The following is a 15772-nucleotide window of genomic DNA, read 5'->3' on the forward strand; positions in this document are numbered from 1 at the left end:
AGTGCACATCTGCACCTGGAGTGAGGAAAGGATGCCAGGATCTTCCTTGCTGCACGGGAACAAACATCTGAGTCTTTGACTTCTCAGAAAGGTTAGCGAAGTCAAATAGAGGCTGTCCGGTGGAGCTGACCGCACCATAACAGGGACGCAGCTACAGGGAGACAACGAGAGGGCAGGGAGGCAATCTGTCCAGCCCAGCATCCTGGGACCCAGTCACAGCCTGCCTGTTTTGGCAGCGTGTCCCCAGTGTCGCTCCCGAGTGAGGCAGACCCGGGGATGCGGGCAGGGGCCAGCCTGCACCCCGCCACTGCGGCTGGGGCAGCCAAGGGGCGACCCACCATGGGGGCGCTGGGGGCTGCGTTACTGAAAGGGCGTCTGAGCCGCTTCTCTCTCTCCCTCCATTAGCTCCGGGAGGATAAAACTGAGAAGTTACTCCAGAATAAATGACAACTTTTTATTCCTTTTCCCATTTGTCGGGACACGAAGCTTTCACCAGAGGGACCTGTCCGTCTCCAGGCTGCCTCTTGCAAAGGGTTCCCAGAGCAGCATTCATCACCCTTCAAACTCCCTTTATTCTCGGGTGAGAAACTCGCGGAGGAGAGGCGGGGGGCGCGGGCAGCAGCCGCCAAGTGGCTGCAGGGGCCGCTTGGCACCGGGGAGCGCAGACAAAAGCCGGCGGAACTACGTGGCTTAAATTCAAAAGGGGCGCTCGGGGCTCCGCAGGGGCAGCCCCGGCCCGGGCAGGGGGCGGGAGCGGCCGGGGCCGGGGCAGCCCGGCGGGGTGGGACGGGCGTGCGGGGGGCGCAGCGCGGCTCCCCCGGCCCCGCCGCCCTCGCTCGGGGCCGCCGCGGCTGCAGCGGCCGCCGGAGCCCGGCGCAGCCCCAGCCCAGCGATGAGGGGCATCCCGGGCTTCAAGCGGCTGCGGCTCAAAATCTGGCGGCGATGCGCCCTGCTGCTGCTCCTCCTCTGGGCTGCCTGCTGGGTGCTGGTGAGCGCTGCGCTGTTCCTCCTCCACAGGAGCGTCTTCTCCGAGAGCTGCACGGACGAGAAAAGCCACCGCATCCTGGCCAGGCTGGTACGTACCCCGGCGGGACGCGGGGCATCTCCCGGAGGCTGCCCGGCAGGACGAGCGGGCGCTCGGTCCGTCGGGGCTGCTCTCGGGGCGCCCTGCCCGGCTCCGGCCGCCGGAGGTGCCGCATCGCCGGAGACCCCGGTGCGCACGGGCGGGCGGCTGCCTCCTTCCCTACCTCCCTGCCTCCCTACCTCCTTTCCCTCCCTCTCTGCCTCCTTCCCTGCCTCCCTACCTCCTTCCCTCCTTCCCTGCCTCCCTACCTCCTTCCTTCCTTCCCTGCCTCCCTGTCTGCCTGCCTCCCTCCCTGCCTCCCTACCTCCTTCCCTCCCTCCCTCTCTCCTTCCCTCCCTCCCTGCCTCCCTTCCCGGGGCGAGGTCAGGTGCAGGCGGCCGCCCGGCTCCCGGGCGTGGGATGCGGGTGCGCTGCCTGAGCCGAATGCTCCGAAGAGGAGCAAAGCCTTCCTCCGGGTGTTTGGGGGTTTTTTGTTTGTTTTTAGCCGAAAAGCTGTTTGTTCAAAAGTCCTCTTTGAGAAGTGCCAGGCAGCTTGTATCGCTTCCTTTATGGTCTGATGGGGGCTGGTGTGTAAGATGTGGTTAAAATTCAAGAAAGGATTTGCGAATATTCATTAAAGTTTCCCTTAAAAATAATAATGAATAATGAATAATGAATAATTAGGATTGTGTAGGAAACACTTTGAGAAGAGGAGCAGCGTGGGTTAATGCTTTTAGTTCAATTTTGTTTCTTAGTCAGGGTATCTGTAGTGCCAGTGGTTAGGTGGGAAAGGAGGAATCCTAGTGGGAATTGAATAATCTATCACTGCAAGCAAGCAAAAACTGATTTTCCTTAATTCTGTATAATAAAGGAAAAGCAAGTGTAGGCAGCGGTCCTGGCAGCATGTGTTTAATGGCAGTGAGTTCCAGTTTCAGTTCCTCAGGAGCCTGATGGAAGTAGGGCTGAGCTCAGGTTTGCAGCTGTGGGAATGATTCCTGCCTCTTCCTTACGTGCTCGGGAAGAGCACTGAGATATGGAGGTGCACGGAGCTGCCAAGCTCAGGGACATCCAGGTCCTTACCATGGCAGTCACCAATAAACAGATGAACAGAGACTTGTTGCTGTTCTTCAGTTTGGAAAGCGTCACGCAAGGCTTCAAAAGCCCAGGGATCAGATTTCAGTCGCAAGCTTGGGAAGTTGTCTCCATCACTGAGACAGCTCAGGTTCAGACCCTCCTTGCAGAGGAAGAGTAGCTGAGATCGCTGTGCTTGTCTGTGAGTAGGTGAATCATCAGTAGTATCGTGAAGGTTTGTAAGCAACAGTTTTCCCAGATGATGTTAGAAAGGGCTTGTCATTCTAGTGGAGTAATTAGAAAATGAACTCCTCTTCATCCACCCCAAAATATGTTTTTCTACATTTTCTGAACTTAGCAGGAGCTTCACAGTTTCAGAAAGTGCAACTGATCCATGAAACAAATAACCTGATAGCTTGAGTCTCACACCTTCCATTAAGCAAAAGTAAACTTCTAAGAAAAACTATTTTACTAGTCATCTCTCAGTAGGAGATGAAATATTTTAAGGAGGTGGGTGCAAATGCCCTTTCAAGTGGCATTTCTGAAAGTTTTATTTCCTTATTCTGAGTAAGACATACATCTGTGCAGCTGTGTACTGCACTGAGAAGGCTGAAATAGCACTGGGCAATTTGCAGAGACCAACTTTTACTCTCAGAAAAAGCTCTCCCTTTGCTCTTTCCTAATGCCAGTCTCATCTTCATTCACACTGAACACACTAAGCCATAGCAATCAATTTCTGTTCCCCCTGGAGAAATCAATTAATTCTGATGCCTTCCAAACCTGGCTCTGTATTGCATTTACACAGAACTAGTAGCTAACTAGGCAAAACATCAGGACACTGATGGTGGTACAGTGAGTTATTTAAATTTATTTACATCCTTAGCAAGGCTTACATTAATTTAAGCTTTCGCATTCATTGAAACCCAGCTTTTTAAACTTATCTTGTTAAGTCCACTGAAGACATTAAAAATTATGTAGCCAATTTTAATAAGATACATATGAATGAGTCCAAGCTGTGCTTGTGTGTGCATTTTTGTGTAGTACAGCTGCTTCTTTATAAGGCTTTTGGCTTAGTAGCACTTTCATATTTTAGTTTTAAGTATCTGGCACTGAACGAAGAATCTGTGGCTTTCAAAGGTCGATCACTAGGTCAATTTAAAACTGTCTCATCAACGGATCTCAAACTTAGTCATTACGACAGGGATGGCAGTTAGGTTGGAGGACCAGTTCTGAAATATTTCTTTGGAGAATTGATTCTTCCTTTTATCAGCAGAATGATGGACAATCTTGTATAGTGAAGTCTGAAGTTAGTGGAAAACTTCCTGTGTTGGTAAATAATAAATGGTCCATTGTGTCATGGCAGGGTAATCGGTATTACCTGGTTAAATGCTTTCAGTCCACCAAATTTGTGTTTTAATACTATAAAATGCAAGCTAGTATGCTGGGGAGCACAACAGTACAAGCCATGCCAATATGATGGAAGACTGTCCTGTAAAACTGTGTGTTTAGAATGGATGTAAGGGTCAAATAATTGCTACAAGATGAACTACCAGTGCAAGCTGTGCCTAAAGGGTTGATAGGAAATGGTTCAATCTTCTTGATTGCTTCCTTGAGGAAGTCTTTTTGAAAGCCTTGCTTGCCTTTGTGACCAGCTGAGAATGCACTTCTGGAAGGTTGATCTGTGTTTCATCACTGTGAGGACACGAGCTCTTTGGTCAAGTCGTCTTTCACAGATCCCAGTTTACAAAACTCTGCACAAATTCATTGTAAGAAAAATATTATTCCAACACTGTTTGTCAGATGCTAGGTTAGTAATCAAATATTTGTAGCGTCAACTGAAAAAACAGCGGAAAAGTCCTAAATAGCAACCAGGTTCAAAAAGGACCTGTCTCCTCTGCCTGTGAAATTTGACTCTGCTTTTTCCACAAATACTTTTTTTCACTAATGCCATTTAGAATGACGCGATGTCAACACAGGAAAATAAGCTGTGCCTTGACATGTTTGGCTACAGGTCATGTGTTCTTTTGGATGCCAGAAGTCCATGCATGTGAACCCTCTAAGAGTGAACCACAGTAAAATTGTCCACAGACGCAAGTGTCCACCCATGTGAACCCAATTACATGACTAAGTTCTATCTTCTCTTACTGTACAAGAAGAGAATTAGATTGTGGTCTGTCAATAGAGTTTTAAATGCGCTTATACTTACAATCCAAAGAAACCCCGAAAAATTCCTTCTGTTTGTAATTTTCTTTCTAAAATTGCTTAGAGCTCCAGATGGCAAGAACTGCTAACCTACTTTTGTCGAGAAAACTACATTTCCTACTTAAAAAGGTAGAGTAAAATTGTATTACATTAGTAGGAGTAAATTTTCAAGAGCAAGAACATTGATCTGCATGCTCTGTAGTCTGCAGATCTGAGTCTGAGTGAGTCTCAGAAGTCTCAGTGAGTCTCTTTAGTCATCCTGGTGTGGATGAGAATGCAGATGTGTGTGTCCATGCATGGACACAGTGTCCAGTCACTCATGCAAGAGTTTGCCTACCTGACTCTCCTTGCTGGCACTGAACATTCCCACTTGGGCTGTGGGAACATCAGAATATAAATAAATTTTATGTCTCTCTGAACTGCCCTCAGGGAGCTGTTTCTGTCAACTGATCACCATTCTTGGATTTTGGACTTGATCCTCCACCCGTTCCCTGGTGTGTTGTTTAAGGCTGGACTCTAAACGTTGCTTGGCATCAGAACATATTCCTCTGATGTGCACACCTCAGGGACTGTCCCAAGAAAATACATTGCTGGAATGCTACGATCACGTTCCTCGTGTAACAGGCAGTCACAAATGAGGTGGGGCTCAGGCAGCCACTGCGAGTTCTGCACGTGCAGGGGGGACCTGCCAGTTTGTTTAAGTGAAGGTTCAAATGCCAGAAAGCAATGGAGGTGGATGACACTGTCAAGCTGCCTCACAGATGTTTGGCTTTCTATACCACCCCCTCTATTCCCCTTTCACCACAGACCTCTGATCATCCCCTCTACTGAGGGACCCAAAGCAGTCCCTACAGCTGCACTGCTGGATGACCACAGGAATACATCAACTGCCTCCACTTTTGGAACTGATATTACAGAAATTATTCTGGCTTGAGACGAACTGGTGAGGGAATCCTTGCAGTTCTTGCACTAATTTTCATTGACCACTTAACTATCAAGCAGCAGTTCCCTTGTTTCCAAAGACTGATTTCTTTCCAGTTAATAAAAAATTAAATACTGAAGCAATTAATATTAAAATGTCACTTCTGATAACTGCATATAAACCCTGGAGAGTCATTGTGTTCTGCAGCATTTACATACTCAAAAATTCTGAAAGTTCTTGGTCCAAAGCTCATTGAATGAAACCTGTGTTTCCTGGTGATACAGGAGGAGGTTATTACAGCTTCTTCAGGGTATGTTGAGTGCAAGGCTGAAGTATGCAGAGCTCTGGAATGTCCCAGAAATCCAGCTGCACATGGGTTTTCCTTTAGTTTTTGTGGTGATATCTAAGTTATGCTGCCCTGAACCTTCCAGAGAAGTGCTGCATTGCTCTGTGCCTTAAAATGTTACAACCCATAATCATACACAGCCCAGCCCAAGTGTTTAGAGTTTGTCCCACTGAACTCATACGTGTAAAATGTTTCAGATTGACGGGTCATCCAGTCCCTTTCCTTGCCCCTGAAAAGCTTGCCCTCTACCATCCCCATAATCCCTGTTTTGAAGCAAAACTCCCCTGGTAATAGATCTCTAGAGACTTCTGAAAAACCATTGAACAGCCCAATGGTTGTAGGTGTGTGTTTGCAGTTCCATGAGTGCTGCAATCCTCTCAAGCTTAGGACTGTTGCTCATTATTTGTCTTTCTTCTGCATGGTCTGTAGGGGTATGGTTCTGCTATGAATATTCTGCTCTTTCACTCCAGTGCCTCGACTACAGCAGCGGAGCCCTGACTGGGGACCTCTGTGAAGACCTGTGTGTGGCACAGAAGCTGGTGTACAAACACTGCCTGTACTATGACAGAGGTAAGAAGGTCATCCAGGCTGATTGGAGAGGCCAGCCCATCATACTGAAATCCAAAAAAGAAAGCTTTTCAAGCTACCAGCACCTCAGTATGCTAGAGGAGGTGGAAACACAGGATATCCCCGAAACAGAGCTTCTGCTTATGGTAGCTTTGGAGGTCAAAAATGCCCTGGGGCTAGAACTGTCTAACAATACCATGGGGCCCCTGTGGACAAGGAAGAAGGGACCACGTTGGAAAGCACAGGTGGCCAGCATGTGGTCCTTGCTCCAGCAGGAAGAATATATCTACTTCAGTTTGCTGCAGGACTTCAGCAAACATGTGCTACGAATTATTGGCTCTTGTGGACACTTTTATGCTGTGGAGTATCTCACAGCTGGACATGCCTGGCACAAAACTCTTTTTCCCTTGGAAAACGTGATGGGCCCCTCCCTTAGTGGCCACAGGAGTAGGGTGAGAGCCATCATTGACATTGCTCTCAGCTTTCTGGACATGGTGCAGCACTTTGATAACGATTTCTCTCACCGCCTTCACCTGTGCGACATCAAACCAGAAAACTTCGCTATCAGGCACGATCTCACGGTAAGTTGGGCCTTTGGGGTGGTGTTCCAGGAACTTGAGGTCAAATTCTAGTCTGAAGGTGGCTGTGTAAAAATGACACTTCCCTCCTCGCACAGCTTTTGGCTAAGTTTTTGCAAAGCCAATGAATTTACAAGCATCAAGGGAGATTCTCTGCTGCTTTTCCTCTTTGTAATGTGTACAGTCACATTTTTGGAGCACTAAATCCTGCTGCTTATTTTGAAAACTTCTTGCTCGCTTCTGTTTTGTTTCACTTCTTCAAAGGCACCGGTGCAAGGTCCCTTGGATGTGGTGAGGGATGCCTCCTGGAGACAAGGGGATTTCAAAAGCTCTAAATGAAGCTGTAATTTGAGTCATATTTCTGGTAGTGATGCTGAAATGAAAAAACTGTATGAATTTGAAAGCTAAGGCTGAATTCATGGTCTGACACAAGGGGAACTCCCCACATCCAAACACATATTTGTGCTTTGATGGTCAGTTTACCTGGTCTGGAAACTATGCAAGGACAGCAACATGAAACTCCCTACTACTGTCATTCTTTGACTTCTCATGGTGCAGCTGTAACTCAGACCTGATAGCTGTGTATATTTTCTAAGTAGTAGTGCAGCTCACATTCAGTCTGTGGACAGAAATTCCTCTGGTTTTGGTTGGAATTTTGCCTACAGATTGGAGGTACCGTGCAGTGAGTGTTTGAATTTAGGCCCCAAATTTGCGGTGTCATCAGTGGTGTTTCTGCACTCTGAGTGAATATAAAGCATTTTCAGGGACTTTATTTTTAGTACTCACTGAGTGTTAATGTAACACTTGTATCTTCAGAGTACTAGACAAACAAAAACCTAAACATAGAGCCATTAGGAGCAATTAGAGTGTTTCTCCTTCACCCTTCCCTCCCCTCCCATTGTTTATTCAGGTGCAATACAGCAGCTGAGCATGGAATGGGCGAGGAGATACAGCAAGAAACCGAAGCAAGCTGTAGCACTACTTAGGCAAAGCAGGAATTCCTCAAGGCAGGCTTTGCCCATCTTCCTCAGTTACTCAGGGCTGTAGCTGCCTGTGGCTGAGCACAGGCCAGAGCATCTGTTTCACAACCTACTTACAGGAAAATAGATTCCATTTAGGGAAAGGGGATGAATACCGGATGTGTCCTCTCTTCTGAGTCCTTTTGGTGAGGCTTGCTTTGCCAGGATGTTCCAGTGACCAACCAGTTCCAGAATGGGAACACCGCAATGCAGCCTCTTTTTATCTCTTCTGTTTGTTTTAAGCAGCTTTTTCACTTGCTGGTTTCTTGTATGGGATAATAGAAAAACCTCACAATTGTACCACTATTCCTTATTTGAGTAATGAGACTTCTAATGCCCAAAGAAATGTGCTTGGAATGCAATGGTTTTACTTTGAGGATTATTTTCATGTGGTGGGGATAAGCCTCCAGCCTTCATGTGCTCTCCTGCTGCAAAGCAAGGAGCTGTCTGGTAGATCATCCAGGAGAAATTTAAGCTGCCATGGAGCTACATAAGGTACAAAGTTAGAAGGAGGTTTGGGTGAATCCACAATACTCTGGGAGAGCTTCCTCTTTTACCAATAATTGAGAGAAAACTGAAAAGATCACAGCACATTAAACATGACTTTAAATCAGGTCATGAGCCAAGTTGGGTCCTTCCTGTATTTCCTTTTTTCATCAGCTATGATCATAGCAAATCTCACCAAAATGTAGCTGTTTATAGGCAAAGTGTCAGCTAGATGTGTCTCCACAGGCTCTAGCTGGATGCCTACACATTTTTGTAACAGATGAATTTCAGTGAAGACATTGAACCCTTTGGCAGCCAGTATTTGGGAACCAGGGCTGCTTTTCCTAGTGGAGCACTGGATACGATTGTCAAATGTGCTGGCAAACACCCCACCTGGGAAGTGGAACAGTGATTCTGGAACTGGGGAAACCCTGCACTTCTCTCACTGTCTCTTCTCCAAAGAATTGAACAGCAAAACCACAGAAAGCTTTAGGAAGTAAAGAACAAAAAAAAAAAAAAAAAAAAATTCAAAACAAAACAAATTTGCCTGTCCAAACATGTAAAATTCCTTAGGCTACATCATCATTATAGAGCTCTCCAAAATGCTTAAAAATACTTATGTTTTTAAGATAAGCCTCATCTCTGTAAGATTTTTTCCCTATGGAAAAAGGAGTAGAACAAAATGAAGATTAGACTATGTTCTTTATTTTGCCTGTGGAAGGTTTATTTGGCCTTCTACCAAACCAGACATCTTTAGTTCCTGGGGTTGATCCAGTTGCTGTTCCAGTCACATTGTTCGTCTTCTCCTGTTACGTGGGAGGTCGAATCTGAAAAATAAAACTATCATTTGAGCCCAAGTAACTCTACTTTGCCCAGGTCCCTGACCTTTTCCTCTATGAAAATGTGTGTCAGATGCTGAGAGAAAACATCCCTGATCCTGACTGTCAAGTGTGAAATGCAGCTGTGAACATTTGCTGGCTGCACATCCCTGATGTTGGAGACAGGCTTCCTTCCCTGTGGTTACCCACAGCTTGGCTCACATCAGGCAGCTGGATTTCTTTCTTTCTTTCCCTCTTTATTGCTGTGATTTCTTTAAGTGAAGCATTCAGGGGTGAGGTGGCATTGGCAGAAACTGAGCCCACAGCCTTTCCAGAGAGGTCTCACCCCCAGCATGGGCAGCAGTTCTGCCAACACTTTGTGCTGTGTCTGAGAGCCTCCTGCCAGGGGAGGAAAGGGACTGACCGCTTTCACTCAGGGTTTTTCTGCTGTGACCAGCTTCTGGCTGGACTCTGTTACAGGACGTATTTCTGCACCATAAGAACAAGAACTGTGCACAATAAATGTGTCAAACCATAGCAAAGAAGACTGCACAAAGCCAGACCCAGCTTTCACCAAAGTCAGGGATCTCCTCCTGCAGCTGAACAGACTCAAACCCGTAGAATGCAAGGATAGGTTTGCAGGAGCTGTACCAGGTGCAGCTGTCCTTGCACATCCCACTGCTCCTCTCCACAGTGGCAAAGTCAGGGGTTTAGTCTGAATGCTGAGTTCTAAATGACACTGTCTGGCCCATGGGTAATTGTGCACCATCATGTAATTGAGAGGTTGAGGTGCCATCTGCATCTGCTGCACCAGCAAGTAAATCCATCCTCAGATTGGATAGGTCCACTTTAAGGTGAATCAGTCCAATTGACCCCAGGTGTGCACATTCACAAATAATTTTTCCATTCCTGGTGTCATAAGCATTGGCTTTTATTGGTTTTTGTTAAAAAAGTGGTGTTTATAAGGTTAGTGTGGCTCAGTTAAGTGAAATGAAGCCCCTGTGATCCCGGTTCCCCGCCAGCAGATGCTCTTAGCACAGCATTTCCCAAAGCCAGCAGCAAAGAATGCCTGCTCAGCCCTGTCCCAGAGGCTGTGCTGGGCCAGATCTGATGGGATGTTTTGATTCACAGGTGGTGGCCATTGATGTGGATATGGCCTTTTTTGAACCCAAAATGAGAGACATCCTGGAACAGAAGTGCACAGGAGACGAAGATTGTAATTTCTTTGATTGCTTTTCAAAATGCAATCTGAAAATCAGAAAATGTGGAGCACAGAGAGCCAATAACAACTTGCAAGTGAGTAAACACAGCTGTTTTATGCATCCATTCCTTTTAAAATCACACTGACTATAAAATGCATGGGATGTACAAGGAGACCCTGAGATGAAGACAGTCAGTTTTTAAACATGTCCACCTAAGTGTCCTGTTCAGAAATCTTGTTTTGGGGCACATAAACAGATCTTTATATTCTCTCTATATAGTGTTTATTTGTCATGGTTTTCTGGGTGTTAGCCCAGTGCCACAGACAGGAGAGCAGAGTAAGCAGGGGCAGGGGATTAGCACTTCTGTCTCCACTGACAGTAAACTCACATTCTTGAGTTGCACTTCAAATCCTGTGTTCATTTCTGGGCCCCTCACTTCAAGAAAGACATTGAGGTTCTGGAGAATGTCCAGAGAGGGCAATGGAGGAAAGACATTGAGGTTCTGGAGAATGTCCAGAGAGGGCAATGGAGTGATGAAGGGTCTGGAGCACAAGGAGAGGGAGCTGGAGATGTTTAGGCTGGAAAAAAAGGAGGCTCAGGGACATCTTATGGTTTTGGTAACTACCTGAAAGGAGAATGCAGTGAGGTGCATCTTTTCTCCCAAGTAACAAGTAGCAGGACAAGACAAAATGACACCAAATTGCACCAGGGACGGTTTAGGTTGAATATGAGGAAAAATTCCTGTAAGAATGGTCAAGCATCGGAACAGGCTTCCAAGGGAAATGATGTAACCACTGTCCCTAAGTGTTCAAAAAACTTGTAGATGTGTCACTAGGGACATGGTTTAGTGATGGACTTGGCAGTGCTGCATTGACACTTGGACTCAATGATCTTAAAAGTCTTTTCCAACCTTGGTGATGCTATGGTTCTGTGGAAGTTGAGGCTGTCCAAGTGTAAGCAGTGGTTGTGATTCTCCACTCTACAGATGCGGCGTCTGGGTGTACTGGAAAGGGATGTCCATGGGGTTCTTGGCTTTGGGATGAGGTGTCTTACAGCTCACCCACCTTGTGTTGGTGGGAGGCACTGACAAAACAGGCTGGGGGGGCTGCAGCTTGTTGGCCTTTTGCCTGCTTCTCCCACCCTCTCACCCTCAGCACTCGTTATGCAGAATCATAGGATTATTTAGGTTGGAAAACACCTTTAAGATCAACAAGTCCAACCATTAACCCAACACTTCCAGGCACACCAACAGATCACACCTCTAGTGTCACACCTCCATGTCTTTTAAATATTCCAGGGATAGTGACTCATCTAATTCCCTGGGCAGCTTGTTCCAGTGCTTGACAACCATTTTGGTAAAGAATTTTTTCCTAATATCCAGTCTAAACCTCCCCTGGCACAACTTGAGCCATTTCCCCTTGTATTGCTTGTCACTTGGGGGCAGAGGCTGATCCTCACCTGGCTCCAACCTCCTTTCAGGTACTTATAGAGGACTATAAGGTCCTCCCTCAGCATCCTCTTTCCTAGACTAAACAACCCAGCTCCCCCAGCCACTCCTAAGATGTGTGAAGTGCAGGAGCAGCCTGAGAAGGGCCATCCCTTAGCTAGAGCATTGCCTTTATGGATGCTCCTTTCCAATACCTTCCTCTTTGAATGGCTAGAGGCACTTTGGATTCAGATGACATTTTGCTGCAGTCCCAGGGAAGCAGCAGGGCATTAGTGGTAGCTCCTGAAACACAACGATCTGCTCTGCTGAATTTGCAGGCAATCCTGACATGGGAAGAGATGAGAATCTTGACTTCATGTTTCAGAAGGCTGATTTATTTTTTTATGATATATATTATATTAAAACTATACTGAAAGAATAGAAGAAAGGATTTCATCAGAAGGCGAGCAAGGAATAGAAAGGAATGATAAAATCTTGTGACTGCTCACAGCCTCGACACAGCTGTCATTGGTCATCAATTAAAAAGAATTTCACATGCTGGGTAAACAATTCTCCAAATCACATTGCAAAGCAGCAAAACATGGAGAAGCTGAAATTTCTCAGGAGAAAAGAACCTAATGAAAGGATTTTTCATAAAATATGTCTGTGAGACCGCTCTTTTTCCTTTCCCCAGGTCATTTGTGACAAGATATTCCGCCGCTGGTTTTCCCCCAGTCTCAGAGGAGCGCTGGTCTCCCTGCCCCTGCAGCTGCAGCTGCAGCAAGCCGTGCAGGAGTGTGCTCAGCCGGGGCTCGCGGGTGCCACGGGGCACCAGGGGGCTCTGAAATCCCTCTCGGAGCTCTACCACCTGCTGAGGGTCACCCAGCGGGAGCTGCAAGGGCCAGGGTAGGCACAAAGGGCAGCGCATCCTGCACAGGCCACACCCCATCTCTCTGCCGCCCTCCTAACCCTGGATTTTACAGCACAGAGATTGCTTTTCTGCTATGCAAATGAAGTTCATAGCTGCAGGTGCAGCACGTCCTGATGAAACCCTCTAAAATGTTAAATTGCTTTACATGGATTCTGTTCTTGCTTGTTCTCCGGAGGAAGCACTGCCCCTCTCCATCAGCATACAGCACATCCTTCTGGGCTGCAGTCGCTGCTCAGATAGCATCTGTCTGAGGGTGCTGCTCAGAGGATGCACTGACAGAAGAAAAGTGTAAGTGCAGCAAAACTCGATCAATAATTAAAAAAATGGGTGGGTGGGTGTGAATAAGTACATGCATGGTGTTTGTTTTAGTTTCTCTGTCAAATGAGGTGAGTTTTTACAGTAGATATAGAGCATTTTGTGTGGGAAAAAAAAAAAAAAAAAGAGGGGATCTCGAACAGGGACATGTGCTGTCACACAAGGAAAGAGTTGCTTTTGTATAAAGCAGTCCTTCCTGATGTCCCCAAATGCATTTCCTCTGGGCCATTGCATTACCTGTGCCATTGCTGACTCTTTTGGGGAAAAATTATATAAAGGTACTTTGGACTTTTCTAGGGCAAAATAATTATACCCCTGCTGAGCTCCCATGTGGGTACTCATATTCTGCAGTGAAGAGGTATGAATAATGCTACTGGATTTTCCCTTGTGAACAAGCCCTCAGGCACTTGTACATCAGAGCACTTGATAAGAAGCACTCCTTTGCCAGAGAGCAGAATTGCCCAGGAATGTCAACAATCTGTCATTTGCGCAGAACAATATCCAGAGGCAGAGTTTTCTTCCATTATATTTTTTTAATGAACAAAAGGAAACTTTTTTTGTACAAATTCATTATCTTGTGATCAGTTATGTAAATAAAGATCTCTAGATTAACTTGAAAACATTATCTTGAAAACATTAACTTTGCCTTTCAAATGTGCAGAGCTGTGGCTGGGGAAACTAAAATGGGTTCAGGAGACATTATAAGTGTGTAGGCCCAGTACCAGGCAACGTCCCCATGATCTGGTTTTGGCATGGGGAAATTACAAAGCCCACAAACAGGAATCTTAGCAGCCTATGGCAGCCCTCAGTTGGAGGAATCAATTTTAAGACCCACAATACTGGTTTGTGGATGTGAGACATGTAACAACACTTAATCTGCACCATCTTTATGTCTCTCAGCCTTATGGCAGCTGTGAAGCCTGTGAGCACCAATTAGACAAAAACTTTCCATTTCTGGAATGGTTCTTTAAAGTAAAGCTAAAGACTGCCTGTGACCGGAAAAATGGAAGCTGTTGAGGAGACCTTGACCCCTTAAAACCTAGCTCAAATTTTCAGACTGGTGCTGCTGTGTTTTTATATATATTTCTTGCAATAAGCTACCATAGTTTTAAAAATCATGCAAGGCCTCAAGAAAATTCATAGCAAGAACAAGGTCAGATGCTTTGTCTGGGGCTGGACAAGCTGCTGCTAAGGTGGAGCTCCAACTTAGCAGATCCTGAATGGTAAAGTTGCTCCCAGTCCATGCTTCTCCTTTAACCAGGCAGGCAAAGAATGCTTCAATACTTTAAGATCATTCTTTGCAAAAGCAGCAAGGCAAAGCAGAATAAGAAGAAGCACAAATTCCAGAACAAGCCCTGTTACAAAGTCATGAAATAGATGGAGAAAATAATTAAGGACAGAAATTAGATTGTGGCAAGGGAGTGAAGATAGGTAAAGTATCAGTGAGAGAGAAAACAAGAAAAGATAGATGAAGGGAAAATAGAAAAAAAAAGAAGTAAAAAAGACATCAGCCTTTGTAGAAACATGATTTATGATGCAAGATTCAATAAAGTGACATTTAGTCTGGGGAAGATGAGGCTGAAGATAAACATGATCACTCTCTTCAAAAACTGAAAGGTTGATAAAAAGAGAATAGGAGAGAACTTTCCTATCCAGATTTCCTTGGTGGATATGACCAGCAATGAGCTTAAACTGTAGCAAGGAAGAGAACAGGTAAGACATTTGCTACAGGCTTTCTGGTGGAAAGAAACAGTGAAGATATGACAAAAATCACCTGGGAAATAATCAGACTCCACAAATTGTGGTTTTTAACTCCAGGCAAGAGTGAGTGCCTGTCAGGAATTATGTACATGAAGTTAAGTTGGTGATGGTGCCTTGAGGTAATCTTTTACCTCCAAGTCACGTGACTATGTTATCACCAGTTAGCATTTGTGCTTTCATGACACAAATCAATTTTTGTGCTCCCTCACAACAAATCCCTCCTTCTTGATCCTTGCAAGGTCAGGAGGGACTCAATATAAATCCCAAATGCTGCTGGGGAACCTGAAGCTACTATATATCATAGTGTTCCTGTTTCCCTGGTCCCATTCTTTCCTCCTTCCCAAGCTCAGAGGGCACCTTCAGGGAAAAGCAGGCATCACACAGAGCCTCGGTGCTTTGCAGCAGTCAGGCTCCCTCCGTGGCAGGGATCCCCTCCCCATTTCCAGGCTTGCATTTCAGACAGGATAAATTTCCGTTGGGTGGGATATTCCACTTTAAAAGCAGGTGGAAAAAACACAATGAAATGAAAACTGGTAGCAGCCAAATGCTGGTGGAATGTGACTCTGCTCAGAAGATCCTTTTTCCTTAGCAGGATGTAGGAAGGGAAGCTGCCTTTGACAGATTTCTCCAAACCCTTCAGGGCCTGGCTGCAGCCACCTCCACCTGGCAGGGACCTCCTTGCCCCACACCACACTTTCCCAGGACATTAGGTTTCACTCCTTTTCAGGATACAGAGAAACCTCAGAAACCTCTCAAGATCAACACAATTGGGTTATTTGTCCTTGGCTGGGCTGTGAGATTACATATCACTGATGCAGCCAGCTCCAGGCAGGCTTTGGTGCACACCTTCAAGGAGACAAGGAGAATCTGACAGGCTCTGTGTACACAGGGCTTGATTCTTCACAGCCCCTCACGTGCTTTGTAGAGTCACTAAATCCTGGGAAACAGGAGAGAAAGCACCAGCAGTGAAGCAAATAAAATATTGTGATTTAATTAGCACAGGTAGCAATGACCAAAACAGGAATAAAACAGTAGTTGTGCCTTCATGTCCCTGGGACAGAAAGA

At 45.9% G+C, this 15772-nt stretch overlaps 1 protein-coding gene across 2 annotated transcripts; it reads left to right on the top strand.

Annotated features, from left to right (window-relative positions):
* Window positions 1–892: 892 nt before the first annotated feature.
* Window positions 893–13986, top strand: DIPK1C (divergent protein kinase domain 1C). 2 transcript variants are annotated; one of them, XR_009419343.1, is made up of 5 exons: window positions 893–1075; window positions 6075–6752; window positions 10204–10368; window positions 12395–12919; window positions 13244–13986. XR_009419343.1 is itself a non-coding variant. In XM_059481470.1 (4 exons), the coding sequence occupies exons 1-4, from the start codon at window positions 893–895 to the stop codon at window positions 12608–12610; spliced, it is 1242 nt and encodes a 413-aa protein (XP_059337453.1). In that variant the 3' UTR covers window positions 12611–13986. The 2 variants fall into 2 exon arrangements, 1 of the variants encoding a protein (XP_059337453.1); XM_059481470.1 differs by having other exon boundaries at window positions 12395–13986.
* The last annotated feature ends 1786 nt before the right edge of the window (window positions 13987–15772 follow it).

Source organism: Ammospiza nelsoni, chromosome 1, assembly GCF_027579445.1.
Source record: "Ammospiza nelsoni isolate bAmmNel1 chromosome 1, bAmmNel1.pri, whole genome shotgun sequence".
NCBI lineage: Eukaryota > Metazoa > Chordata > Aves > Passeriformes > Passerellidae > Ammospiza > Ammospiza nelsoni.